Source organism: Pelophylax lessonae (assembly GCF_965119305.1).
Source record: "Pelophylax lessonae genome assembly, chromosome: 2".
Lineage (NCBI taxonomy): Eukaryota > Metazoa > Chordata > Amphibia > Anura > Ranidae > Pelophylax > Pelophylax lessonae.
This window is the reverse complement of record NC_138769.1, coordinates 692,684,574-692,712,195: the sequence shown is the minus strand read 5'-3', so window position 1 is coordinate 692,712,195 and position 27,622 is coordinate 692,684,574. Positions and strand designations below refer to the sequence as shown.

At 43.6% G+C, this 27,622-nt stretch overlaps 1 protein-coding gene across 2 annotated transcripts in view; it reads left to right on the top strand.

Annotated features, from left to right (window-relative positions):
• The window catches only part of TYR (tyrosinase), a 63,856-nt gene extending 38,054 nt beyond the window's left edge, over positions 1 to 25,802 (top strand). For both annotated transcript variants that reach the window (XM_082245902.1, XM_082245901.1), the window contains exons 4-5: positions 2,028 to 2,209; positions 25,280 to 25,802. In XM_082245902.1, coding sequence (XP_082102028.1) covers positions 2,028 to 2,209; positions 25,280 to 25,500 — 403 coding nt within the window. In that variant the 3' untranslated portion in view covers positions 25,501 to 25,802. The remainder of the gene's footprint in view (positions 1 to 2,027; positions 2,210 to 25,279) is intronic.
• The last annotated feature ends 1,820 nt before the right edge of the window (positions 25,803 to 27,622 follow it).

The window sequence follows — 27,622 nt, the reverse complement described above, 5'->3', positions numbered from 1 at the left end:
TCTTCTCCCATATCAGCCATACAGAACCGGTTCGCTGATCCTTTCCAGTAATTCCTGTTATGCAGAGCTGGTTTTCCAAAGCTCAAGCAATCAATCCATCAAGGGCCCCTCCCCCGTTGATATCCACAACTGAAATGCAATAGAAGAAAAACACAGAGCGCCTCTAAGTGCAGTATTTAATAAAATGATGCGAACACAATAGTATAAACTCACATGGTAATGGACATAGGTAGGCAATGACAGCTCCGGTGGTGCATAAGGGAGAAGATGCAAGTCCAAGAAAGTCCCGGAGAGATGACAGTCTGTAGCCGGTATGATGTTCACCGTAGACCGAAATAAGCTGGCCGGAGAATCTTCCGTCTTCCGGGTTCGGCTAGTATCCAGGGACCAGGTTGGAATGCAGCGTACGCTGCGTGATGTCACCGGAGCTGATGGTGACACAACGCGTTTCAGAGCTCGCGCAAGGCTCACAGTGGGCGTGCGTGCTCTTTTTTCAAGTGTAAGATCCTTTTCCATTACAACTGAAATGCAGGATTGTTGAGAGGGTTGTCAACCCTTTAAACGCATTACAAAACTGGAAATTAGACTTTAGCTAAATACTGTTTGCCCCCTCAGTTCTTTATATATTTCCATATATACCACTGAGAAGTGCCATATTATCTATTCAAGATTGTCCAACTAACCCAGTTCCACTTAACCTTTCTCTGAACTTGTTGCATATCCTTTCATTGCCATTAATCCTTTCTACAAGTTATTCCCGCCAGAACACTTGCCTCCATTCTCCACCCCTGGAAGAAGGAGTACCTGGAAGCCACTCAACATCACCATTAGTGCACCAGCAACAGGGCCCCAATCAAGCCTTCAGGAATAATTTTGTTTATTTTTTTTCTTTATTTTGTGGAGACTATCCCATCCTGTCTCGCATCAGTTATATAGATGCTGGTAATTGCTACCTTCCTGAAATATTAAAGTCCTGCTGGCAGACTTGGACCTAGCAAGGTCACCAAGGTCACTCTAGGGTTGAGGGCAGCATAGCCTCCAGGGATTTATACTTGCTTTCAGGCTGCCCTTATGATACTCTGGGTCAGTGGTCACCAACCTTTCGGACCTCACTGACCCCTAAACTCACAATTTTGTGACCACTAACATGAATTTTACATGCTTTATATACACAATGCTCCAGTGCTCTCCTCCCCCAGGATCACACTGCTACCTTTTATACACAATGCTTCTGCTCTATGCCCCCCCCTCCCCCCCCTTGCACGCTGCAACCACAGTCTGTGATCAGTGCTGCCACTGGAAGTCCCGTCCTTCACCTCCCGCATTGAGAACTACACTGGAAACAACATTGGGTGGTGTACATCTGCCACAATGTTGATTTAGGGCAGAATTCCTGGGAACCACCAATATTTTCTCGTTGACCATCAGTGGTTGGCGACCGCTGGTCTAGGTGACTCTCCGTTTAAGCTGGTTGGTAAGACCTACAACTTTGCGTAGGAATTTGTGTTCTCTTATCCTGGTCACGGTTTGTATTACCTTGTTGCCTGACCAATTTGTACCGAACACACACTGTTCATCTAGCCTGGTGTTATTTATTCAATTAAGGGGGTGTGTCAGAGCAGTGCAGGCCGAGACCTAGTTACCTGGAGAAGGAAACCAGTTTCAGAGGGCCTGATAAACCAGCAGCTTCTAAGGGGTGTGCCAATTACAAAAAATAATGAAGAAATTAGGAAACTCTTTTTTTTAATAAAAAGTGTACCTGCCAATTGCTTAGGAAACACAATGCTTTCGTGAATTTGGCAATATCCAGCGAGGAATACTTACCAGTGCGAAGTGTCCTCCCACCAAATCTTATTAGGTCAGCTTGGCCGCTATTGGCTTCTTTCACACAACTAAGGGAAGAGGTAAGGGAAAGGTGTGTTTTTGTTCCATTAATTTTTGGCTAATTAAATCTTGTATGTGTTATGGGCCATTCATCCAAATACTAATATTGCTTTGTAACTCATATCTGTATTTTTCTTTCTTAGTCTCTTTGAACAATGGCTTAGAAGACATCAGCCCTCACTAGATGTTTACCCAGAAGCCAATGCGCCAGTTGGACACAATCGGGAATACAACATGGTTCCATTTATTCCATTATTTACTAATGGAGAGTTCTTTGTCCAGTCAAGAGACCTGGGGTACGATTATGATTACCTGGCGGAATCAGGTACTACTTTTTTTCATTTTTCCCTTTAATAGCGATGAGCGAATCTGTCCGGGTTACATCCACTGGAGGTTTAGCGTATCTGACTGAAGTCTATAGCCGGGGATTCTTGTTAGTAAATTCTGGCCATTTTAGGGTTAATAGGCAAACTAATATAATAAAAATGCATAGGTGGAGTTGGGCAGTGCCATCAGGGACCTATGCCTAAGGGGAAAAAAATTTGGATGCGCTTTTCATGTGGCTTAGAGGGCTATTTAAAAATATCTAAATCCTTTCAATATTAGGCTTAGGGATGCAGCCTCAGCCTCAGCCTCCCCTAAATATTTACCTGAACCCGATCTCTATCCAGCAATGTGCATAAGAGCTCCAGGGTCTCTCCCTCCTTGGCTGAGACACAGCAGCGGGGGAGCAATTGGCTCTGTATTTATTAAGCAAACTATGCGGGGCTTGGGAGCGAGTACATATGAGTGCCCCTATAGCAACTGGGGGCACTCAGGCAAGGGGGAGGGGCCAGAAGTTCCGGCAGGGGACCTGAGAAAAGGAGAATCAGGGGTGTTCTGTGTGAAACCACTGCAGAGTAAGTATAACGTTTATTATTTTAACAACGTTCCGCCTGCACTATAGTCAAAAGATGGCTACAGCTCAGGCTTCCAGTGCTGGGAGGGCATCCATAGACATCCTCCCGTGATCGCACTGCTAGCGCACCCCCTGCTGTGCACTCTGTAGTGGTCGTGTCCTTTGGACTCGGCTAATCACAGATCGGGGTAAATGGCCAATCACAGCGGCCTTTTACCATGTGATCAGCTGTCAGCCAATGACAGCTGATCACGGAAGTAAACACAAGCCGGTGTTCTGCGGAAAACTCCAACTTGCCAAAATCTCCAGCAGCAATAATTGGAGATTTCGACCAGTTGGTGTTTTCACGGAACAGGCCGCAGAGTATACAGTGGTGATCGAAAAGTTTGGGCACCCCAGGTAAAAATTTGTATTAATGCGCATAAAGAAGCCATGGAAAGATGGAAAAATCTCCAAAAGGCATCAAATTACAGATTAGACATTCTTATAATATGTCAACAAAAGTTAGATTTTATGTCCATCATTTACACTTTCAAAATTATATATATATATATATATATATATATATATATATATATATATATATATATATATATATATATATATATATATATATAATAATAATTATTATTATGTCAGAGGAGGTCCAGGAAGGGATTAGTTTTGTGGTATCCGGAACAGGTCAAAGTGTCTGAATGTATCTATTGGACCCAATATTGCCTTTTGGTGTGGGCATAAGCAACTTAAACTCTGGCCCAAAACCTTGTCGACAAGCATCTTTGGAGCTTAGGCTATTTGAGCAAGTTTGGTCCACCCATCTCTCTTTCCTCCCCCTTTCTGGGTCAGATACCTGATTTTAGGTCTTCCCTTCTTTGGACACAAGTACACACTACCCCGCCCCCTTTGGGACATTGGGAGACCACCTGACCGGTTGAAGCGAGTGTCTATAACTCCCTCTGAGATCACAAATTCAATTTTTCACCCACCCGAGCCCTCGTTACTTAATAACCCTGAGGAAGCCAGAAAGGCGAAATGTGTTGGGAGGAGTTTGCTGTCCTCCGTCACTCGTTACTTAATAACCCTGAGGAAGCCAGAAAGGCGAAACGTGTTGGGAGGAGTTTGCTGTCCTCCGTCACATACACCAGTCATTCTATATTATACAGCAGATCTGTGGGGGGGGGGGGGGGACTTCCTTAGTTTAAGGGTGGTGTTATTTATGAATTTGTTTATCACAATGTGCAATACTATCATTTGAAACTGATTTGTATTTGTTCTTTTTGATAAGAAATTATATATATATTTTTATTGATAATGAATAAAGTAATAGTTTTTATGATCTGTGTATTTTGAACTTTACTGAATGGGTAAGTCAACACCGTAAAAAGTTCCACTCCTGTCTGCCTTCTTTGTACAACTTTCATATTCATATATTTGGATGTGGTGCTGATGTGATTGGCTAGATCTATGTATGTATGTACTGTATATGTGTGTGTATGTATATAATTTTTCTTTTTCCATTTTTGGTGGGGGTTTAAAAGCACTTTAATAATCATATTAGTTTTTTAGAAACGAAAAATGTAAGGACAATTTTTTTGGGATATGGTAGGGAAAGGTTAGAGCCTGTGCCCCCACTGAGGAAGATTCATCCTCTCAATTTGTCCTTTTTCCCCCGATTGTCACCAATTGGAAATTCAAAGTTTTTTACAGTTGTCCACACAAGGGGTGATGGTACCTTTTATTGCAGACACTTGGTTGGTGACCACTAGAGCAGAATTTATCTCACATCCTGTTGTGTCTCTGGGACAGGAAGGGAAGGGAGGTCTCTTCAACAGTTAGAAAAAAAATTCAGTGATGGATTGTTAACTCTTTCCTTCTCTATCCCAAAAAAATAATTACCCGATTACTGTATATACTGATAAATTCCCTCACAGCTAACCTGCAGTTTTTTGCCAGTCAATCTGTGTCGGCAATCTCCCCTCCGGAGACCTCTCTGCTTGTAATGCTTCTTGTAGACGGCGGTGGGATTAGAACACCGCTATGAATAATTCTCCAGAATGATCAGAGACTTGTGATTACTTGGCCTGCGGAATGGCACTCGTAATGGCACCAGATTGCCGGCAATCAGGGAAATGTACACAGTGAAGTGGCCTGCTGTGCTCCGGCATTGCCAACGTTCGAAGCAAATGTTGTGAACAGGTGAACGGTGTCCCCTGTGTATGTACATATGGACATGCTGAATAATCATCCCTTTATTCTCCCTTTATTCCTGCTCTGGTGGGAACTCCCTTTCTTTAACTACTTCAATACCGGCACTTTCACCCCCTTCCTGCCAAGGCCAATTTTCAGCTTTCAGTGCTGTTGCAATTTGAAATAACATTTTGGGATCATGCAACACTGTGGTTTAAATACACCTATAGAGGTGTACAGAGTCGCGCTCATCTAAAGTGCACTAAGTGTAGTGTTTTAATAAAGTATATATATTAAAAATAAATCACTAATAACAATTGATATGAATATAAATATAAAGTGCATTAACAGTGGTGAATATAAAGTGCAACAACAATAAATGAAATAAATAACATATAAAGTCCCATGCACAGTAAAATAAATATAAAGTGCAGCAGCAATAAGTGAAAAAATCGCATATAGAGTCCCATGCACCATCAGACTTCAGTGCAGTCTCCAAAGGATTCTTCCACACACAACCAGATCTTCAATCACTTCAGAATCCTTAGCCAGCCCCACGTTCCTCAGCAGTGTAAAGTAAAGGAATGGTCAATATAGTGAAGTACGTACAGGCAATATTTATTGAAATAAGGCTCCCTATGACCCTTGACAACGACAGCCTGTGTGCTATCGAAACCGGTCAGGACCTAGGAGTGCAATCACACTGCCATATGCGATTTTTTTTTTTTTTTTTTCACTTATTGCGGTTTTTTCACTTATTGCTGCTGCACTTTATATTTATTTTACTGTGCATGGGACTTTATATGTGATTTATTTCAATTATTGTTGTTGCACTTTATATTCACCACTGTTGATGCACTTTATATTTATATTCATATCAATTGTTATTAGTGATTTAATTCTAATATATATACTATTACCCGTTAATGGTTCACTATATTAAACACTACACTTAGTGCACTTTAGATGAGCGCGGCTCGGTACACCTCTATAGGTGTATTTAAACCACTCTCACGTTATCTACGATTCAGCTGCAGCTCCTTTATATGGTTCACGCCTATATGTTTCACTTTATGATTCATTAATTCTGCATAGAATTTATTTCATTTTTAGCTTTGTCATTTTAATTAAGTTTGCCATTTGCGCAGGTACTGTTGGTGATTAACGCCAACATGTATATGTATCATACAACACTGTACCAAAACAGTTTTTTTTATAATTTACTTCACACAGAGATTTCTTTTAGTGGTATTTAATAACCGCTGGTTTTTTATTTTTTGCAAAAAAAAACTAAAGACCAAGAATTTTGAAAAAAAAAAAAAAGTTTCTTAGTTTGTCAGAAAATTGTGTAAATAAAAAATGTTTCTCCTTCACTGATGGGCGCTGATGAGGCTGCACTGATGGGCGCTGATGAGGCTGCACTGATGGGCGCTGATGAGGCTGCACTGATGGGCGCTGATGAGGCTGCACTGATGGGCGCTGATGAGGCTGCACCGATGGGCGCTGATGAGGCTGCACCGATGGGCGCTGTTGGGTCTGCATTGTATTTAGGGCACTAATGATCAGTGCCCTGAATACACATGTAATGTGTCAGTGTGAGAGAGGAAAAGCCGATAAATGGCACTTGTTTACATGTGATCGGCTGTGATTGGACACAGTGGATCACATGGGTAAAAAGCCGCAGCCACTGCTCTTTGCTGAGATTGGAGTCGCAGCGTGTCCCGGGAATACGGTGCGCCCGTGATCACGGCTTTTCTGGGCTCGGTCATTTGGCAGTGTGTGGCAAGTGGTCAAAGTGGTTCTAAAGTTTGAAGATTTTTTTTTTTCCACCATGCATTCTATGGAGAAAAAAAAAACCCTTCAGTTTGCAGCCCCCCCCCCCCCCCACAGCCCTCCTAATACCTTTTTCCCATCCCAATCCCATTCCAGCGATGTACACGAGCCATTGACTCCCGCTGTTGTCAATTCCAGCCAGTGAGGAAGAGGTGGGGCTGAGCCCCATTCTGTGTGCCTTAAAGTGTAGTTCCACCCTAAATTTATACTTACCTCCATCTTCTCACTCCGGGTCATAGAAGAAAATATACTTGCCTTACTTCCTTCTTCCTCCCCTTGGCGGCCACGGCGATTTGTCACTTCCTGGCTTTGCAATGATTCCTGGGAGCTGAACGTCATCGCTCCCAGGAATCAATGCGCCTGCACCAGCCCCGACGTCAGTTCCGGTGCGCGCGCGTCATTCCCTTCTAAACAGCTTCTGGGCATGAACAGTAATTATTACTAGCGGCTATTACAGCCACTAGCAATAATCAAAAGTAAAATCTGGCAGACTAATTGTACCCAAGTTGATAGATCGATCAACTTTGGTACATTTGAGCCTGCCCATGCTTGGTTCGAATCATCTCAGCCGGTTCAGAGAGATTTGAACAGCCTATGGCAGACTTTAGTAAAACAAGCTTGTTATTTATAAAAAAAACCGAAGAGGTGATCAAACCCCACCAAAAGAAAGCTCTATGTGTGGGGGAAAAAAGGGCATAAAATTTATTTGGGTACAGCTTGCGCGACTGCGCAGTTGTCAGTTAAAGCAACGCAGTGCCATATCCCAAAAAATTACCGTGTAATATGGGGACAAACCTACCATCCAATAATATCCAATTAGGTGGCCCCTTGCACTACATAACTTTTTTTTTTTTCTGCTGTGATTTGACTTCCTGTTGACTGTTTGTTCTACATGGTCCCCATTGTGTGTTTCTTGTGCAGCAATATTTACAGGCATTAGGCCTGAGATGGGTCTGCCATTGTTACCGGTGACACTTCCAACACATTTGAGTTGTGAACCCAGGTGTGAGAACTGAGACAATGACCATTCCGGCATCTTTGGTTTGTTGTATTTTGGGGATGGGAGAAGGGAATGAGTGGGATACTCCTCTGGCTCAACTAAGTTTGTCTGGGACACTATACAGAAAAATGCCCGTTGGCGCTGTCCTGACGCCAGCTGAATGCCGACCAAAACTTCCTGGCGCTTGCAGATACTGTGATACTAAACTTGTGCTGAATAGAGATGTATAGAACTGTTCGCCGGCGAACAGTTCCCGGCGAACTTAGCATGTTCGCGTTCGCCGCTGCCGGCGAACATATGCGATGTTCGGTCCGCCCCCCATAAGACATCATTGAGGCAAACTTTGACCCTGAACTTTACAGTCAGCAGACACATTTCCAGCCAATCAGCGTACCTCCCTCCCACACCCTCCCACCTCCTATAAATAAGCAAGGGCAGCATCCATCTTAGATCATTCTGAAGCAGTGTGTGTAGTGAGAGTAGGGAGAGCTGCTGCTGCTGCTGCTGCTGCTGTTAAGCTAGGGACAGTTAGTCAGTGTTCCTGGTCTTGCAGTGTTCTTGGTCCACTACTGCTGTAATATCAGCACCCCAAAAAGCCCTTCTAAGGGCTGGTATTTGTGTTTTTTTTTTTTTTTTTTATATATATATATATATATATATATACCTAGCGTCCCCAAAAGCCCTTTTAAGGGCTGGTAATTGAGTTGTTTCTTCATATATATATATATCTATATCTATCTAGTGTCCCCAAAAGCCCTTTTTAAGGGCTGGTAATTGAGGATTTTTTTATTTATATATATATACATATATATATATATATATACAGTGTCCCCAAAAGCCCTTTCAAGGGCTGGTAAGGTAATAGATTTTTTTCTTTATATATATATATATATATCTATTGTACACTGCAGTTGCCTGCCCGCTGTGTGTGAGAGGCCACAGACCTACCACAGACTGTACTGTGTGCACACCACACTCATTTCGGGTGGCACAGGCACAGTACCTGGCATTTTAAAAAATATTTTTTTTTCCTCTGTCATAATTGCAGTGAGTGCTGTGTCAGGTCCACAGAGTGCACTGTACCCACTGCAGTGCACTGCCCACCACTGATATATATACGTTGGCACAGCATCTTGTTGCAATAAATTGAAAAAAAAAATATTTTTTATTATTGCAGTTGCCTGGGCTGCCAGTGACTGTCAGGTCCACAGAGTGTACTGTGCCCACTGCAGTGCCACTGTGTGCCCACCCACCACTGATATATAAGGTGGCACAGCAGCTTGCAAAGTAAAAAAAATATATATTTTTTTTTAAATTGCAGTTGCCTGGGTGCCAGTGACTGCTGTCAGGTCCACAGAGAGTGTACTGTGCCACTGCCCACCCACCACTGATATATAAGGTGGCACAGCAGCTTGCAAAGTAAAAAAAATATATATATTTTTTTAAATTGCAGTTGCCTGGGTGCCAGTGACTGCTGTCAGGTCCACAGAGAGTGTACTGTGCCACTGCCCACCCACCACTGATATATAAGGTGGCACAGCAGCTTGCAAAGTAAAATATATATATATATTTTTTTAAATTGCAGTTGCCTGGGTGCCAGTGACTGCTGTCAGGTCCACAGAGAGTGTACTGTGCCACTGCACACCCACCACTGATATATAAGGTGGCACAGCAGCTTGCAAAGTAAAAAAATATATATATATTTTTTAAATTGCAGTTGTCTGGGTGCCAGTGACTGCTGTCAGGTCCACAGAGAGTGTACTGTGCCACTGCCCACCCACCACTGATATATAAGGTGGCACAGCAGCTTGCAAAGTAAAAAAAAATATATATATTTTTTAAATTGCAGTTGCCTGGGTGCCAGTGACTGCTGTCAGGTCCACAGAGAGTGTACTGTGCCACTGCCCACCCACCACTGATATATAAGGTGGCACAGCAGCTTGCACTCATAGTACAACAGTAACAACACATTAAAAAAAAAATGACAGGCAGAGGCAGGCCACCCCGCAAGGGCCGTCGTGGTCGTGGTGCTGTGATTTCCTTAGGCCCTAGAATAATGCCCAGTGTTCAGAGGCCACCACAGACCCTGAACTCAAAAAATTCTGAGGCCATAGTTGACTGGCTTACACAGGACACCCAATCGTCTACAGCTTCCGCTCGGAACCTTAATGCACCATCCTCCTCCAGCTCAGCTTCGGGCACCTCTCAATTTACCACTCGCCAGCCCGCCGGCACCACCACCAACACTAGCACCACAGCCGCTTCACTTGATCCGTCAGAGGAGTTATTTTCACATCAGTTTGAAGAAATAAGTGATGCGCAACTATTAGTGCCAGAGGATGTAGATAACGGGGATATGTCTCAGTCAGGCAGCATTATACACATGGACGTACATTGTGATGATGATGATGTTGTACCTGCTGCTGCTGCCTTTGCTGAGTTGTCAAGTGAAGCGGCTGATGATGACGATGTGTCTGTGGATGTCACCTGGGTGCCTGCTCGAAGAGCAGAAGAAGAGGGGGAAAGTTCAGATGGGGAGACAGAGAGGAGGAGGAGACGAGTTGGAAGCAGGGGGAGGAGGTCATCGCAAGGAGCTAGTGGCGCAGTCAGACAGCATGTAGATTCGGCACCCGGGGTCAGCCAGACAGCACGCCAATCAACGCAAGCTGTTGCCACCACCAGAATGCCGTCCTTGCAAAGCTCAGCAGTGTGGCATTTTTTTTGTGTGTCTGCCTCTGATATCAGCGATGCCATTTGTAACCTGTGCCAAAAGAAACTGAGTCGTGGGAAGTCCAACACCCACCTAGGTACAACTGCTTTGCGAAGGCACATGATCTCACATCACAAACGCCTATGGGATCAACACATGAGTAAAAGCAGCACACAAACTGAAAGCCACCATCCTCCTCCTGGTCCAGCATCTTCAGCCACGTCAACCACTGCTGTCCTCCATGCCCCCTATCAACAACCCGCCCCTCCGCCTCTCACCTTCAGCAGTTCCTGCTCGTCACCTGCCCACAGTCAGGTGTCTGTGAAGGAAATGTTTGAGCGCAAAAAGCCAATCTCGCAGAGTCACCCCCTTGCCCGGCGTCTGACAGCTGGCTTGTCGGAAATCTTAGCCCGCCAGCTTTTACCATACAAGCTGGTGGAGTCTGAGGCCTTCAAAAAATTTGTCGCTATTGGGACACCGCAGTGGAAGGTACCCGGCCGAAATTATTTTTCACAAAAGGCAATCCCCAACCTGTACTCTATTGTGGAAAAGGAAATCATGTCACGTCTGGCACACAGTGTTGGGGCAAGGGTCCATCTGACCACTGATAGCTGGTCTGCAAAGCACGGTCAGGGCAGGTATATAACGTACACTGCGCATTGGGTAAACCTGCTGGCGGCTGCCAAGCATGGAATGCGTGGCTCTGCTGCAGAGGAGTTGGTGACACCGCCACGACTTGCAGGCAGGCCTGCTGCCACCTCCTCTACTCCTCCTACTCCATCCTCTTTGCTAACCTCCTCGGCTGAGTCCTCTTCTGCTGTTGCGTCTTGCTCCACACCAACTGCACCCCCCCAGCTCCCCAGGGGCTATTCCACATGCCGGATACGACAGTGTCACGCTGTCTTGGGGTTGACTTGCCTGAAAGCAGAGAGTCACACCGGACCAGCACTACTGTCCGCCCTGAATGCACAGGTGGATCAGTGGCTGACCCCGCACCAACTGGAGATCGGCAAAGTGGTGTGTGACAACGGGAGCAATTTGTTGGCGGCATTGAATTTGGGCAAGTTGACACATGTGCCGTGCATGGCACATGTGTTGAATCTGATTGTGCAACGTTTTGTGCAGAAGTACCCAGGCTTACAGGACGTCCTCAAGCAGGCCAGGAAGGTGTGTGGCCATTTCAGGCGTTCCTACACGGCCATGGCGCACTTTGCAGATATTCAGCGGCGAAACAACATGCCAGTGAGGCGCTTGATTTGCGACAGCCCGACACGTTGGAATTCAACACTGCTAATGTTCGACCGCCTGCTCCAACAAGAAAAAGCGGTCAACGAGTATTTGTATGACCGGGGTGCTAGGACAGCCTCTGCGGAGCTGGGTATTTTTTTGCCACGCTACTGGACGCTCATGCTCAATGCCTGTAGGCTCATGCGTCCTTTTGAGGAGGTGACAAACCTAGTGAGTCGCACTGAAGGCACCATCAGCGACATCATCCCATATGTTTTTTTCCTGGAGCGTGCCCTGCGAAGAGTGCTGGATCAGGCCATAGATGAGCGTGAAGAGGAAGAGGAAGAGTTGTGGTCACCATCACCACCACCAGAAACAGCCTTACCATCGATTGCTGGACCTGCGGCAACACTGGAAGAGGAGTGTGAGGAAGAGGAGTCAGAGGAGGAATGTGGCTTTGAGGAGGAGGAACACCAACCACAGCAGGCATCCCAGGGTGCTAGTTGTCACCTATCTGGTACCCGTGGTGTTGTACGTGGCTGGGGGGAAGAACACACCTTCAATGACATCAGTGAGGACGAGGAATTGGACATGAGTAGCTCGGCATCCAACCTTGTGCAAATGGGGTCTTTCATGCTGTCATGCCTGTTGAGAGACCCTCGTATAAAAAGGCTGAAGGAGAACGACCTGTACTGGGTGGCCACGCTACTAGACCCCCGGTATAAGCAGAAAGTCTGTGACATGTTACCCAATTACCGGCAGTCGCAAAGGATGCAGCAGCTACAAAATAAGTTAAAAACTATGCTCTACACAGCGTATAAGGGTGATGTCACAGCACAACGGGAATCCAACAGGGGAAGAGGTGAAAGTAATCCTCCTCCTACCACCACAACCACGCCGGCAAGGACAGGACGCTTTACAGACGTCTTGTTGATGGAGGACATGCGGAGCTTTTTTAGTCCTATGCATCGCCACAGCCCTTCGGGGTCCACCCTCAGAGAACGACTCGACCGACAGGTAGCAGACTACCTTGCCTTAACTGCAGATATCGACACTCTGAGGAGCGATGAACCCCTTGACTACTGGGTGTGCAGGCTTGACCTGTGGCCTGAGCTATCCCAGTTTGCCATTGAACTTCTGGCCTGCCCCGCTTCAAGTGTGCTGTCAGAAAGGACCTTCAGCGCAGCAGGAGGTATTGTCACTGAGAAGTCGCCTAGGTCAAAAAAGTCTTGATTACCTCACGTTTATTAAGATGAATGAGGCATGGATCCCGAAGGGACTGACAGTGGGGGATGCATTTGACTAAAAAAGGCCTGGTGATGACTGAGATGCCTTGGCCTAAAAATGGTCCACACGCTGCTGTATATAATCATTCTCTGCATGCCGGATGACTTACGTGACGTCTCCGCCACCAACTACGGTTCAAGCAGCAATGTTTTAGTGCACTTTCTGCCTTAAAACCTCAATTTTTCAGGCCGCTGCTACAGCAGCGGCTGCAACAATACCTACTTTTTCATGCATGTGTACATGCCTAATTTTTCTGGCCTCTGGTGCTACACTGTGGCTGCAAAAAACAAAAAACAAAAAAAAAGGCACATACATGTGTCAATTCCCCTTCGTGATCGTTACCTTGTCGTGGTGAAGGGGCTTGCATATCACAATGAAGCGATCACCTCTAGGATTGTGTTGGCACACCCCAGATGATAAGGTCGTTGCTTCATTGTGTACAGACCAAAAGCGATCCGCAGGATAATTTTTCATAAAAAAAAACATTCATTTTCTTTCATTCTTTCTGCGGAGCTGGGTATTTTTTGGCCGCGTTACTGAATGCTCATGAACAATGGCTGTAGGCTCATGCGTCCTTTTGCAGAGATGACAACCCTGGTGGTCAGTCGAACCCAAGGCAACATCATCGACCTCATCCCATATGCGTTTTTTCTGGAGCGTGCCCTGCGAAGAGTACTGGATCAGGCTGTAGATGAGCATGAAGAGGAAGAGTTGTGGTCCTCATCACCACCAGAAGCAGCCTTGTCGTTGTCAATTGCTGGACCTGTGGCAACGCAGAGAGAGGAGTCTGAAGAAGAGAAGTCAGAGGAGGAAGGTGGCTTTGAGGAGGTGGAATACCAGCCACAGCAGGCGTCCCAGGGGGCTTGTTCTCACCTTTCGGGGACCCTTGGTGTTGTATGTGGCTGGGTGGAGGAAGAGACCTTCAATGATGTCAGTGAGGACAAGGAACGGGACATGGCTAGCTTGGTATCCAACCTTGTGCAAATTGGGAGTTTGCGGTTGTGCAAATGGACTGACTGACTGTTAAACGGGGAGTTTGGTCTGTCAGAGTTTGGTCTGTCACTGTGAAGCGGGCGACGGGCGTAACCCTTACACTACTTGACCGATAAAACATCATACCTGATCGTATTCACACACTGGATGTTTTAGTGCTGGTTTACACTGCCGCTACCACTAAAGTAGCGTCGCTTCCAGTGCGACTTTGGCGCGACTTGGCGCGACCTCATCGCGAGGTGACTTTTTATTTGGCCAATCACAATATCATGTTTTGTGACCGTCACCTAATTTCCTTTTCCTGTTTTTTGTTTTACATATTTCCCCATGTGTGCAGTGTTGTCTGTGTCATAGCTCAACTGATAGGCATGTTTGCCTTGGCATATCATATTTCAGCTTGCCAGAAAGAAAAAAAGACAGCTGGAAAGACACTGCATTAGTTTTCTACTAAAAATCATAAGAAAAATGCTGTTTTTTAGGGGTTCTGGACATGCTACAGAGCTGAAACTTGACAGGTACACTTTTGTGACCCCCCAGACACTAAATACAAAAAATGACATGCCTGCCTAAAAAAAATGCCCGATAAATGCCTGCAAGAGAAAAAGCCAGCCGCAGAGAAGCCGTATTCCTGAAAATATAAGAAAAATGCTGTTTTTTAGGGGTTCTGGACATGCTACAGAGCTGAAACTTGACAGGTACACTTTTGTGACCCCCCAGACACTAAATACAAAAAATGACATGCCTGCCTAAAAAAATGCCCGATAAATGCCTGCAAGAGAAAAAGACAGCCGCAGAGAAGCCGTATTCCTGAAAATATAAGAAAAATGCTGTTTTTTAGGGGTTCTGGACATGCTACAGAGCTGAAACTTGACAGGTACACTTTTGTGACCCCCCAGACACTAAATACAAAAAATGACATGCCTGCCTAAAAAAATGCCCGATAAATGCCTGCAAGAGAAAAAGACAGCCGCAGAGAAGCCGTATTCCTGAAAATATAAGAAAAATGCTGTTTTTTAGGGGTTCTGGACATGCTACAGAGCTGAAACTTGACAGGTACACTTTTTAGACCCCCCAGACACTAAATACAAAAAATGACATGCCTGCCTAAAAAAATGCCCGCTAAATGCCTGCAAGAGAAAAAGCCAGCCGCAGAGAAGCCATATTCCTGAAAATATAAGAAAAATGCTGTTTTTTAGGGGTTCTGGACATGCTACAGAGCTGAAACTTGACAGGTACACTTTTGTGACCCCCCAGACACTAAATACAAAAAATGACATGCCTGCCTAAAAAAATGCCCGCTAAATGCCTGCAAGAGAAAAAGCCAGCCGCAGAGAAGCCATATTCCTGAAAATATAAGAAAAATGCTGTTTTTTAGGGGTTCTGGACATGCTACAGAGCTGAAAATTGACAGGTACACTTTTTAGACCCCCCAGACACTAAATACAAAAAATGACATGCCTGCCTAAAAAAATGCCCGCTAAATGCCTGCAAGAGAAAAAGCCAGCCGCAGAGAAGCCATATTCCTGAAAATATTAGAAAAATGCTGTTTTTTAGGGGTTCTGGACATGCTACAGAGCTGAAACTTCACAGGTACACTTTTTAGACCCCCCAGATGCTAAATCCAAAGAAATTTTTTATTTTTATTTTTTTTTAATTTTTCCAATAATTGGCTCTCTATCAAAAAATTATAATTTTTAAGAACTTTTTTTTTGCGTGATCCCTCTCCGGCATGCCACAGTCCAGGTGTTAGTCCCCTTGAAACAACTTTTCCATCACTATTGTGGCCAGAAAGAGTCCCTGTGTGTTTTAAAATTCGCCTGCCTATTGAAGTCTATGGCGGTTCGCCCGGTTCGCGAACATTTGCCGATGTTCGCGTTCGCCGTTCGCGAACCGCGAATTTTAGGTTCGCGACATCACTAGTGCTGAACCCTCGACTTTAACTTGACTGTTAACTCAGAAGATCCAGGACTGTAGACACTTGACTCCTGACACTGCTTTAGCTCAAAAGTCACTGAATAGCTCCCTTCAGCCCTTCACTGACTGAGGTTGCTCTTTGTAAATGAAAGAAATTATACTAGGAAAGTATATATCCCTCGCACCTATGGGTGGCCTAACTGGGGAAGTGAGTGTATAAATAAATAAATAAATAAATGTGATAATTAAATTAATAAATTTAGTGTTAGCAGTTGCTATAGATTAAAAGAGTGTGAAGGTTCAAGCCCCAAAGGGGTTAATATAGCGCTTGCTTCTATTTATCCAGGGGCGAGGTTCAGGTGTGGGAACAAGGAATTGTTCGCCCCTTGATAAATAGAAGCAAGCGCTATATTAACCCCTTTGGGGCTTGAACCTTCAAGCTCTTTGTAAATGCTTATGCTGCTGCAACTCTTAACACTGTACACTTCACACTGTACACTGACTCTTCAGGGCCCAACTGCCGATGCCCCCTTTACACTTCAGGGTCCTCAGACTAGGCACCCCCTTTACAGCTAGCTGACTCTTGGATCTCTGAGACCTTTACTGGAGTGGTCCCCTCTACACTAGGCAGACCCCTTGGGGCAGTTTACAGTACTCACGACCTTGGCAGGCTTTCCTGGAACTGAACCCCTCTTCCACTCAGCTGTAGATCTCTGCAGTTCATCCAGATTGATCATGGGCCTCTTGGCTGCATCTCTGATCAGTCTTCTCCTTGTATGAGCTGAAAGTTTAGAGGGACGGCCAGGTCTTCGTAGATTTGCAGTGGTCTGATACTCCTTCCATTTCAATATTATCGCTTGCACAGTGCTCCTTGTGATGTTTAAAGCTTGGGAAATCTTTTTGTATCCAAATCCGGCTTTAAACTTCTCCACAACAGTATCTCGGACCTGCCTGGTGTGTTCCTTGTTCTTCATGATGCTCTCTGCGCTTTAAACTGACCTCTGAGACTATCACAGTGCAGGTGCATTTATACGAAGACTTGATTACACACAGGTGGATTCTATTTATCATAATTCATTTAGGTCAACATTGGATCATTCAGAGATCCTCACTGAACTTCTGGAGAGAGTTTGCTGCACTGAAAGCAAAGGGGCTGAATAATTTTGCACGCCCAATTTTTCAGTTTTTTGTTTAACAAAGTTTGAAATATCCAATAAATTTCATTCCACTTCATGATTGTGTCCTACTTGTTGTTGATTCTTCACAAAAAATTAGTTTTATATCTGTTTGAAGCCTGAAATGTGGCAAAAGGTCGCAAAGTTCAAGGGGGCCAAATACTTTCGCAAGGCACTGTACAAATCCATTGACAGGTAAAAGCATCTGCTATGTATGCATTTCAGCTGTGTGTTTACAGTGCATCCGAAAAGTGTTCACAGGGCTTCACTTTTTCAACATTTTGTGATGTTACAGCCTTATTCCAAAATGGAATAAATTAATTTCCTACAAAATTCTACAAACCTCCCCCCCCATAATGACAACATGAAAGAAGTTTGTTTGAAATCATATTCTATATTATCATCCATAATTCACAACCTTTGCTCAATACTTTGTTGAAGCACCTTTGGTACCAATTACAGCCTCAAGTCTTTTTGAGTATGATGCTACAAGCTTGGAACATCTATTTTTAGGCAGTTTCTCCCATTCTTCTTTGCAGGACCTCTCAAGCTCCATCAGGTTGGATGGGGAGCGTTGGTGCACAGCCATTTTCAGATCTCTCCAGAGATGTTCAATCTGGTTCAAGTCTGGGCTCTGGCTGGGCCACTCAAGGACATTCAGTTGTCCCATAGCCATTCATAGGTTAACTTAGCTGTGTGCTTAGGGTCGTTACGAGGTCCAGAGTGCCCTAGAGCAGGTTTTCATCAAGGATGTCTCTGTTCATTGCTGCATTCATCTTTCCCTTGATTCTGACTAGTCTCCTAGTTCCTGCCACTGAAAAACATCTCCACAGGAAGATGCTGCCACCACCATGCCTCCCTGTTGCAATGGTATTGGCCAGGTGATAAGTGGTGCCTGATTTCCTCCAGACATGACACTTGCCATTCAGGCCAAATAGTTCAATCTTTGTTTCATCAGACCAGAGAATTTTGTTTCTCGTGGTCCAAGAGTCCTTTAGGTACCTTTTTGGCAAACTCCATGCGGGCTGTCGTGCCTTTTACTGAGGAGTGGCTTCTGTCTGGCCACTCTACCATACTGATTGGGGGAGTGCTGCAGAGATGGTTGTTCTTCTGGAAGGTTCTCCTCTCTCCACAGAGAAATGCTGGAGCTCTGTCAGAGTGACTATCTGGTTCTTGGTCACTTCCCTGACTAATGCCCTTCTCCACCGATCGCTCAGTTTGGCTGGGCAGCCCACTCTAGGAAGATTCCTGGTGGTTCCAAACATCAATTTATGAATGATGGAGACCACTGGGCTCATTGGGACCTTCAATGCTACAGAAGTTTTTCTGTTCCCTTCCCCAGATCCGTGCCTCGATACAATCGTGTCTCGGAGGTCTACAGACAATTCCTTGGACTTCATGGCTTGGTTTGTGCTCTGACATGCACTATTAACTGTGGGACCTTATGTAGACAGGTGTGCCTTTCCAAATCATGTCCAATCAACTGAATTTACTACTGGTGGACTACATTCAAATTGTAGAAACCTCTCAAGGATGTTCAGTGGAAACTGAATGCAGCTGAGCTCAATTTTGAGTGTCATTACAAAGGCTGTGAATACTTTATGTGCATGTGATTTTTTTTTTTCTTTTTTTAACTTTATTTTTAATAAATTTGTAAAGATTTAAAACAAACTTTTTTCACATTGTCATTATGGGTTATTGTTTGTAGAAATTTGAGGAAAATAATGAATTTAATCCATTTTGGAATAAGGCCGTAACTTAACAAAACGTGGAAAAAGTGAAGCCCCGTGAATACTTTCCGGATGCACTGTAGCACTTTAAAATACAGCATTCAAAATAAAATCAACCAAAAGCCATTTTCATTTTCCATTACGGAAGCCCTATGTGGTCTCCATTTGAAGGGGATAGAGTTTCTGTTAAAAACACCTGCGAGTACTGAGCAAAGTTTATGAAGCCAGGTAGTGAGATTGGAGCACTGCCTGAATTTAATTAAAACATTTAGTCTTGTGTACCGTTAAATAGCACTTCCAACTTTTTAATGAAACCGCCATTGATGAAACCACTCCAATGCACTTGCCTGTGGCTCAGACCAGCTTTCTTGCTGGCGGCAAGCAATCACTTGGCATGCTTAGCAGCACAGGGTACTCAGATAAAGGCTGGCTGCTCTTTAGTATGCATTTTGCATTTTTTGTTCGACATGTACAGCTCAAGCAAAGAAACCGAAAAAATGAACAGACGTATATACCCAAGACAATGGTAATTACAGCCATTTTATTCATGGCTAGTTTTATTAGGACCATTAGTTCTACAATGTTATGGGCTTCATAGCATATTCTCTTTTTACGTGTCCCTCATCTAAATTAGGGACTTGCTGCTGAATATCATTGAAGAGGCTCATTGAGTATGCGAGGGATAGAAAGAGGTGCATTCTGTATGGCAACAGTTAGGCGGAGGATGGGGAATGCCAGCTGATAGATTTGATGGCTTATAGAGGAAAGCAAGGTCCGCTGGACTTTGGCAGAGACATCCATGTTAATGTGAAATATCCACCCGTTCCTGTCCTTCTCCCATCAATGAATGTCAAATACAAAATGTATTTTTCATGCAGCTTGGGAGATATTTAACACTTTTGCTTTTCTGTATGGTTTAGAATGCACATTTTAGGCCTGAAGATTACCCCCCCCCCCAAAAAAAAAAGAAATAAAAAAAATGTATACGTTTTTTGAAAGTGGCAGCCCTGGAGATTAAAATTTGTTTATGTCACACGTTATTGGTGCACCTGTGTATTAAATCCATATTTTTTGCAAAAAAAAAAAAAAAAATGCACTAAAGTTAATTTTACTGTACACAATATTATCCAATTTTTTTGTGTAGCACCCTCCTAGGCAGGTGCTAGAGAGAGAATAGTTTTGAAACATTTCTTCTTACCACAAGGATTGGCAGGTAAATCTAGATTTTCTGCCTACCAGAGAGCAGGATCTGCTAGTGAGGTCTGCTCATTGTGCTCAGGTGCAGCTCAGTTTGTCTGAAGTGTTTCACATTAGTCCAAAAGGGAGGCATATTGGGCAGGGGGCGGAAACCTGAAAAATGAGCGCACAGGCATTTAGTGCAGCCCTGGTGACTGGCAGAGGAAAGTGCCTCGGTGCATGCTGGGATACTGTATAAATGTCAGGGGCACATGTACTTGGGGTCTTTCAGCTGGAGAGCAGGGTCCCTGTGGGAGGGGGTAGCTGCCCCCCTGTAGACGTTGCCATGTGGCCTCAGGTGGTCGACCTGAGGGTCTAAAGAGTTAGAGAGGAACTGAACCTGGAGGTCCTGCAGAGCTGACTGGAAGGGAGACACTGGAAAGGATCTTATTCTGCAGTACAGTGAGTACAGATCTGTGTCAAGGGGCTTGTCCTGATGGGGACCATCCCTTAAGCTAGAAGAGTCAGTGGACGGGTGTCAGTAAAGGGGATGCTAGAGAGTGTCCTGAAGATAATCTAAAAAACCAAAACCCCTGAACTGTTTGGGTAAACGAGTTATTGGGAATAAGGCCCAACAAGGCATCACACAGCAAGCCCTACGGGGACCATGCTACATTTGCATTAAGTAAATAGAAACCAAACAGGTCTTAAAGTGGCTCTGAAGTCCTAAATTTTTTTTTTTTTACTTTAATTCTGTTCATTAAAGTAGAAAATACCCCATTTCCTGTTTTATCATTGTCCATGCATAAGTCTTTAAAGGCTTTTACCTCCTCTCAATATAAAGTGAACAGTGGCTGTGTCAGGTCTCCTCCCCTGCCAGACAAGCCTGTGCTGTGTGGCAGAGCTGTGCAAATCTCAGGAATGAATGGGCAGAAATACAAATCCGTTGCCGGGTCAAGCGGTACCCATATATATTGATCTAGCCATGTGCCTAGAAGGCAGATTTAAAGAGTCCATCACTGGAAAAGGTGGGGGTCAAACTTCTTTAGAGTTACAGTACTATCTTGATGATCCACAGCCTTCACTATTTCTAAATAACTGACCCCGAACACGTATGCAGATCAGGCGCTATATAGAAAGTAATAAATGTTGAGTGCTTTAGAGGGGAAGAATCGTAGGGTGGTGACCTAAATGGAACAAACCAGTATAGTGGTATTTAGTTCATACATGTAGGTAAGCGTTCAAAATAAAATATAGTGTGTCCGTGTGCTCTGATGGGGAGCACTGTGGTAGAGGGGCAGCCAGCTGTCAAGAGTTGGAAGCAGCTCTGTTGAAATGAGAAGATAATACTCAAGCAGGGCCACAAGTGCAGCATATTATGAGGGATACATGTTTAATACAGATACTTACATTGTTGTGAAGAGAAAAAGGCATGTAAATGTATAGAACCGCGTGGTGCCAAGAGTGCGGATAAGGATCTGCGGGGTCCTGCATTGCCAGCCACGCCGGTGGTGTCCAGGGCAGTGGGCAAAGATGCAGTCAGCGTGGTGTCACCTTGATGATCGAGAGGCAGCGGTAGGTGGGATCAAGATGGCACGCGTTCGGAGCATGCGTGCTCTTTCTTCCGGCCTGAATATTTGATCTAGCCATGTGCCTAGAGGGCAGATTTAAAGAATCCTATCACTGGAAAAGGTGGGGGTCAAACTTCTTTAGGGTTATAGTGCAGTTTTCTGGCTATCTTGATGATCCGGCCACGCCGGTGGTGTCCAGGGCAGTGGACGAAGATGCAGTCAGCGTGGTGTCACCTTGATGATCGAGAGGCAGCGGTACGTGGGATCAAGATGGCACGCGTTCAGAGCATGCGTGCTCTTTCTTCAGTCCTGAATATTTGATCTAGCCATGTGCCTAGAGGGCAGAATTAAAGAGTCCCATCACTGGAAAAGGTGGGGGTCAAACTTTTTTAGGGTTATAGTGCAGTTTTCTGGCTAGCTTGATGATCCACAGTCTTCGCTGTTTTTACGAAGCGGACTGCGAACATGTATGCAGATAAAGAGCTATGGCCAGGATGCCCATTTACTCTCTCTGGGTAAGTATTGGAGCCCGGGGACCAGTATGACAGTCGGCAATAACTGTAGCATTTTGAAGGTGGGGTTGGAAATGGCAGCCTACATATATCCCTCCATAAAAGTTTCCCATGTAGAGTAGTATAGCCATCATGGTTTTTGCCTTTTTAATTTTTTCCTATAATCCTTTCTTATAGTAAATGTTAACGTTTTCTGAGACTGGCCCCAGTGCTCCTAAATTATTTACAAGTAGACACTTTCCGGCTTGATTTAGTATCTTCAGTCATGTGTTGGAGTACTTCAGAAGCCGTATTTGTTGGTGTTATTACGCCTTCACACATTTTCTTGCAAGAATTTAATCAATAGTGTTTGTGCTGATACAAAGCTCACAATACATCATGTGCTATTGATATAGTAACAAGATAAATTGGGTATGTAGTACATGGGGAGGATTGCCTGGATCTACAATTCCTGGGGGGACCATGTAACAACTGTCTATTGGGCCACATATCTCTTGAAAACAAGATTGTCAATGGAGATGCTTGTATATGTGCATATGTTGTATATTGACGTGTGAATACGTGAGTAGGGTTCTCTATGAGCAGACTAGAGAATGGTGAACAAGAACCTAGTTCTTTCATCTATTTTTTCCAGTCTACGTTTGTGCATGAAATCCATTCTATGGTTTATTTAACTATTTTTTTTTTCTAAAGACCAAATTTAGGCTCCACTCCCACCCCTTTCCACAGAGGGCACCCCTGCATGTATGAAATCTGATAGATCTCCACCATTCTACCCTTTCCCCTGCCTTTTTCTACTGCTTTCTCTCTCTTTTTTCTTCCATTCTTCCTTGATTTCTTCTGACTACCTTACTACTCTTATCTGCTAAACTCCCATAGCCAACTGAGCAATGGAAGTGCCACAATGGTAATGATAGTAGCATTTTATGGCAAAAGTACTCCAAATTTTTATTCTTCTGATTGCGAAGAAATCTTGGTGCGGCATATACTTAATATTGTAACGTAATAGGGTTGTAATATATTTGTTTTCATGAAAGCACCTGTTCTGAGGCCTTTACACCCTCCACCCCCCCCCCCCCCCTTTTTTTAACTCTGTCAAAATAATTGATCAAGAAAATCCAGCAGACGTTTTTTATATCCCTTCTCCCCTCCAATCCAGACCCAAACAAATTGGGGTACAAAAGCTCCTTTGGGTTTCTGGTGGAAGAGAGGTTGCGTTAAATACCTAAAAGTCTGTTCTAAGTGCTGCATTTTACAGTACGTTAAAAGATGGGCTTTTCAGTTGGTTTTCAACAAAACTTTTTTAGTTGTACTATTCCACTACTTTTTCTGAAATGTTAAGTTTAATCCAGCAAAACTCAAGTTCCATAATGCATTTACAAATCATGTATACTTAGGGAAGATGAATAATTGGTCAGTATGGCAGATGCAGAACAGTATGTTGTCTGGTACTTTATCAAGGTTAATATAAATGCCCTACAATGATACTATTTAGATCAGTTTCAAGATTTACAAGCCAATAACTTTATGATGGTAATTTAATTGATGTTCACATGGATAAAGGCAACCGAATAAAAACACTTTATTTTATGCGGGGTGTACCAAAAGTAATGCCGAAGTGGGCATAACTTTATAACTTACATAGACCATTCAAATTTCACATGTTGGTAGAGTAACCCTTCCTCTATGATAACTCCTGTTTTTCTTTTAAGGTAAATAATGGATTCCAAGAAGAAACAGCATCCAGTCATTGAGTTCTTTACGAAGGAGGGGACAGTCCACAAAAGGCTACAGAATGTTTACAAAGATGACACCAATGACGAGTTCTCAATGACAAGACATTGCCCTGGTCGATGGTGGCGTCTGTAAACATTCTGTAGCCTTCTGTGGATGTGGGGCAGCCTGCACCCTTTCCTTATCAAGAACTCAATGACTGCATGTTGCTTCTTCTTGAAATCCATTATTTGTCTGCAATGGAAAAGAGGAAAAGTTACTACAGAGGAAGAGTAATCGCCATGTGAAGTTTAAATTCCCTTTTGTAAGTTAATAAGTTATGGCCACTTTTACATTTACTTTCATTACAGCCCTCATATATCTGAATGGAATAGATGGTCGAGTGGTTGCATTCAGTTTTTCCAATCAAAAGGTAGCTAAAATGATTTAAAAAAAATTGCAGTGTTTTCCAGCATAGGGAACTGCTTTTCATTGAAGACTCTAGGTATATAGAAATGTTTCTTTCCAATCGTGCATAGACTTCTACCCGCTGTAATAGTGTGACATGGATCCTATGCCAACCCTCTGGGGTGGCGGGGGGAGGAATGCGAAATTGTCAGCTTGAGTGTACAAATCAATTGTGGTTGCTTGCTCCTATCTTGCAAAGGTAGATGGAGACCTTTAGCAATTGAGTTTCTATTAAAATATAGGAAGGAATCTGGTTGGTATAGGTAATTGTTGCCATAATATTGTACCTGTCCCTCCAAAACTACATCACTGAAGTTGGTGTTTGTCTGAGTTAGCCCCCGTTCACATTAGGTTGCTCCGACTTCTGGGGCGACCTGTGAAGTCGCGTGCACCGCAACTTCGGCGCGACTTGCACGGACTTCATATAATGAATGTCTATGCAAGTCGCTTCCAGGTCGCCCCAAAGTAGTACAGGACCCTTTTTCTAAGTCGGAGCAACTTGTGTCGCTCCTATTAGAACCGGTCCTGTACTACTGAATGGACCCGACGGTGCGCGACTTGCAGGCTGACCAAGTCGCCTGGCAAGTCGTAATAGTGTGAACCGGCTCTTAACATATATTCCTTTTGAAAATGCTTAAAATTGTTTTAGAAAAAATTTTATACCAGAATTTCACGTTCTTTGGGCCAAGGTACCAGTTTAGTCAAATACAGGAGTCCTAGCTTTGTAAATCGACCTCTAAATCTATACTGGGGGCATAGACACAGCAGGATATAGAAAACCTGTCTATTTCTACAATGGAGGAGCAGATCAGTGATTGGCCATATTGGGTGCAGCCCTTGAGGGTGCCTACTTGTACAATGTCTAAGAATCTCTTTAGGTACACAAATTCCCAGTTGATGATCATTACTGTTTTACAGAATCATTTGCCTAAAGAACTAATTTGAATAATCGTGAAGCTTTTAATCAAATACCAAGTTCAATGTTTCCTTTAATCACTCAGGTTCTATTGAAGACTTTCTGTTGCCCTATTTGGAGCAAGCAAGACAGATCTGGCAATGGCTTCTTGGAGCGGCAGTGGTGGGAGGGTTGGTCACTGCTGTGATTGCAACCATCATCAGCTTAACGTGCCGGAGGAAACGGAGAACGAAAACCTCAGAGGAGACCCGGCCACTTCTCATGGAGGCTGAAGACTACCATGCCACTTACCAATCCAATCTATGATAATGTATGGCAGCTAAGCAGAAGTTTTAACATTTTACCAGGGTTTTTGCTTATGTGTCAGCTAATTTGAGGGCTACAAACAAACCTCTGGGAAATCACTCTACTCTCCTGCACTGAAAGGGACATCTATGTTTGGGTTACATAATAGCTGACTGCAGGGTTCATGAGTAACTAAAAAGGCTTTAATACCTTTTTTTTAATGAGTTTTCATTTATCTCTGTGATAATGTGTATATTGTTACACATCCACAGATAACTATGGTTGTGTAATGCTCAACAGGCAGGAAGTGCAGGGGCCATCAACCCGAAAGAGTTTATAAGTGCCTGAAGGAAAAACCTTATTGTGTTGCCTTTACTAACCACAGTCCCTTTAACAGAGCTATCTAAATAATTAGATTGTTGTATAAGACAAAACCTTTTCCTATAATGTCCATAGTGTCTTCATAGATGATGTGTTGCCTCTAGCTTCCTAGGACTCTTTGGCAGCTTGGATGGTTTGCATTCAGATGCTTTTTGATACATTAAGTCCATAATTTTTACTGGATTTTAGGCCCCATTATTTGTCCCACTGCAAACTCTTTCTGGTGCAGTTTCTACTTACTATTCCAATAAATAGATCTGACTAGTCTTTTGTAAGAAAGTTTAAAGTAAATCTGCCAAAAAAAAAATTCAAGGGTTTCTAGTTAGTTGCCTACTACGTTGCTCCACTGGCTTCAATCCCTAATCATTCACCGCAGGTCCTTCAGCAGTCCTTCTCTGCATTCTTGTTCCTGAAAATACCAAAGCCAGGGTTTTTTTTTGGAATGGCTTAAGGCTAGGTTCAGACCTTTGCGTGTACAAAACAGTGCCTTCGCAAACAAGCTGCCATTAGTGGACAGTGGTGCCATTCATTTTTATTGGTACCTCCATACATCTGCAACTGGTATGGCGCATTTTTAGAAAATAATCAGGGAATTCACTTTTGCGTATCTCATGCATAGGGCAGCCCATTGAATGAAGGAAATGCATGCAAGATAATTCTCACCTGTGGGTGTGAACCAAGCCATAAGAAACAAAGAAGCTGCCATTACAGTTTTTCTCCTAAGTAACAGTTTTGACTGGATTTGCAATGTTGCGCTGCATTAGTGCATGAGCCTTATGCCAGGCATTAACATGCATCATGTTAGGGCAGTCTATTCATTTAAATAGGCTGCCTAACACATTAAAAGCACAAAGTGCATGCACTATTTTTTTTTTTTGTAATCCAGAGCACCTCAATTGACAGTGGTGTGTTGGGGTACCAATACACCTCATTTTCTTTTGAAGAGCAACAGTGTGAACCCAGCTTTAGTGTTCATTCACATCAAAATGCAGTGTACTACATTAGACAGCTTATTCAAAATGAATAGAAAACCGGTCCTGCACATTTTTCAGTACAGGTGAAAGCAATGGACCGAGCATATGTTTGTGTACAATGCTGTATAATTCAGGCGCATTGCAGCATTCAGATGCAATTAGCACCACAACCAACTATGCACAGCAATGCACATCTACGTAAGTTCAGGTGCCACACGTTCTGTTGTGAATGAACCCTTGTTTGAACCTTGTATGAACCCGTAATTTGACCTGTGGCCAAAAGTTATTTTAATCTAGTATATTATCAATGGATCTGAACAGTTTCTATAGGCAACACCACTCTTCTGTGCTCCACTATATATGAAGCAGAATCCATAATATGCATCAGTATGTCCCTAAAACATATTGTGCCATAGAATGTACATGTCCCGTAGCCTGTACTTTTGAAAGACATAGGTTTCATACCTATAGCCGGTTATGAATTGTCTGAAATGGGACCAAAAATAAAATAACTTTAAAAAACTTTGGTGGAATGGAATCCTTATTTTTTTTTTTTTTTTTTGTATGGATGTATTGGTCACTGTGCATGTGTAATATGATTTGTGGATCATGAATTTTCAAGTATGTTTAATTTGTGTGAGCTAGAAGCTATCTGCGGTCTACCACAGATCAAACTGGAACTTACCACTGTGGATCTGTGAACCCTTTGGACATGGCACAGATTTTAGAGGGGGAACCCCACACAAGAAAAAATGTGTGGGGTCCCCCCAAATGGATTTCAAGATGTA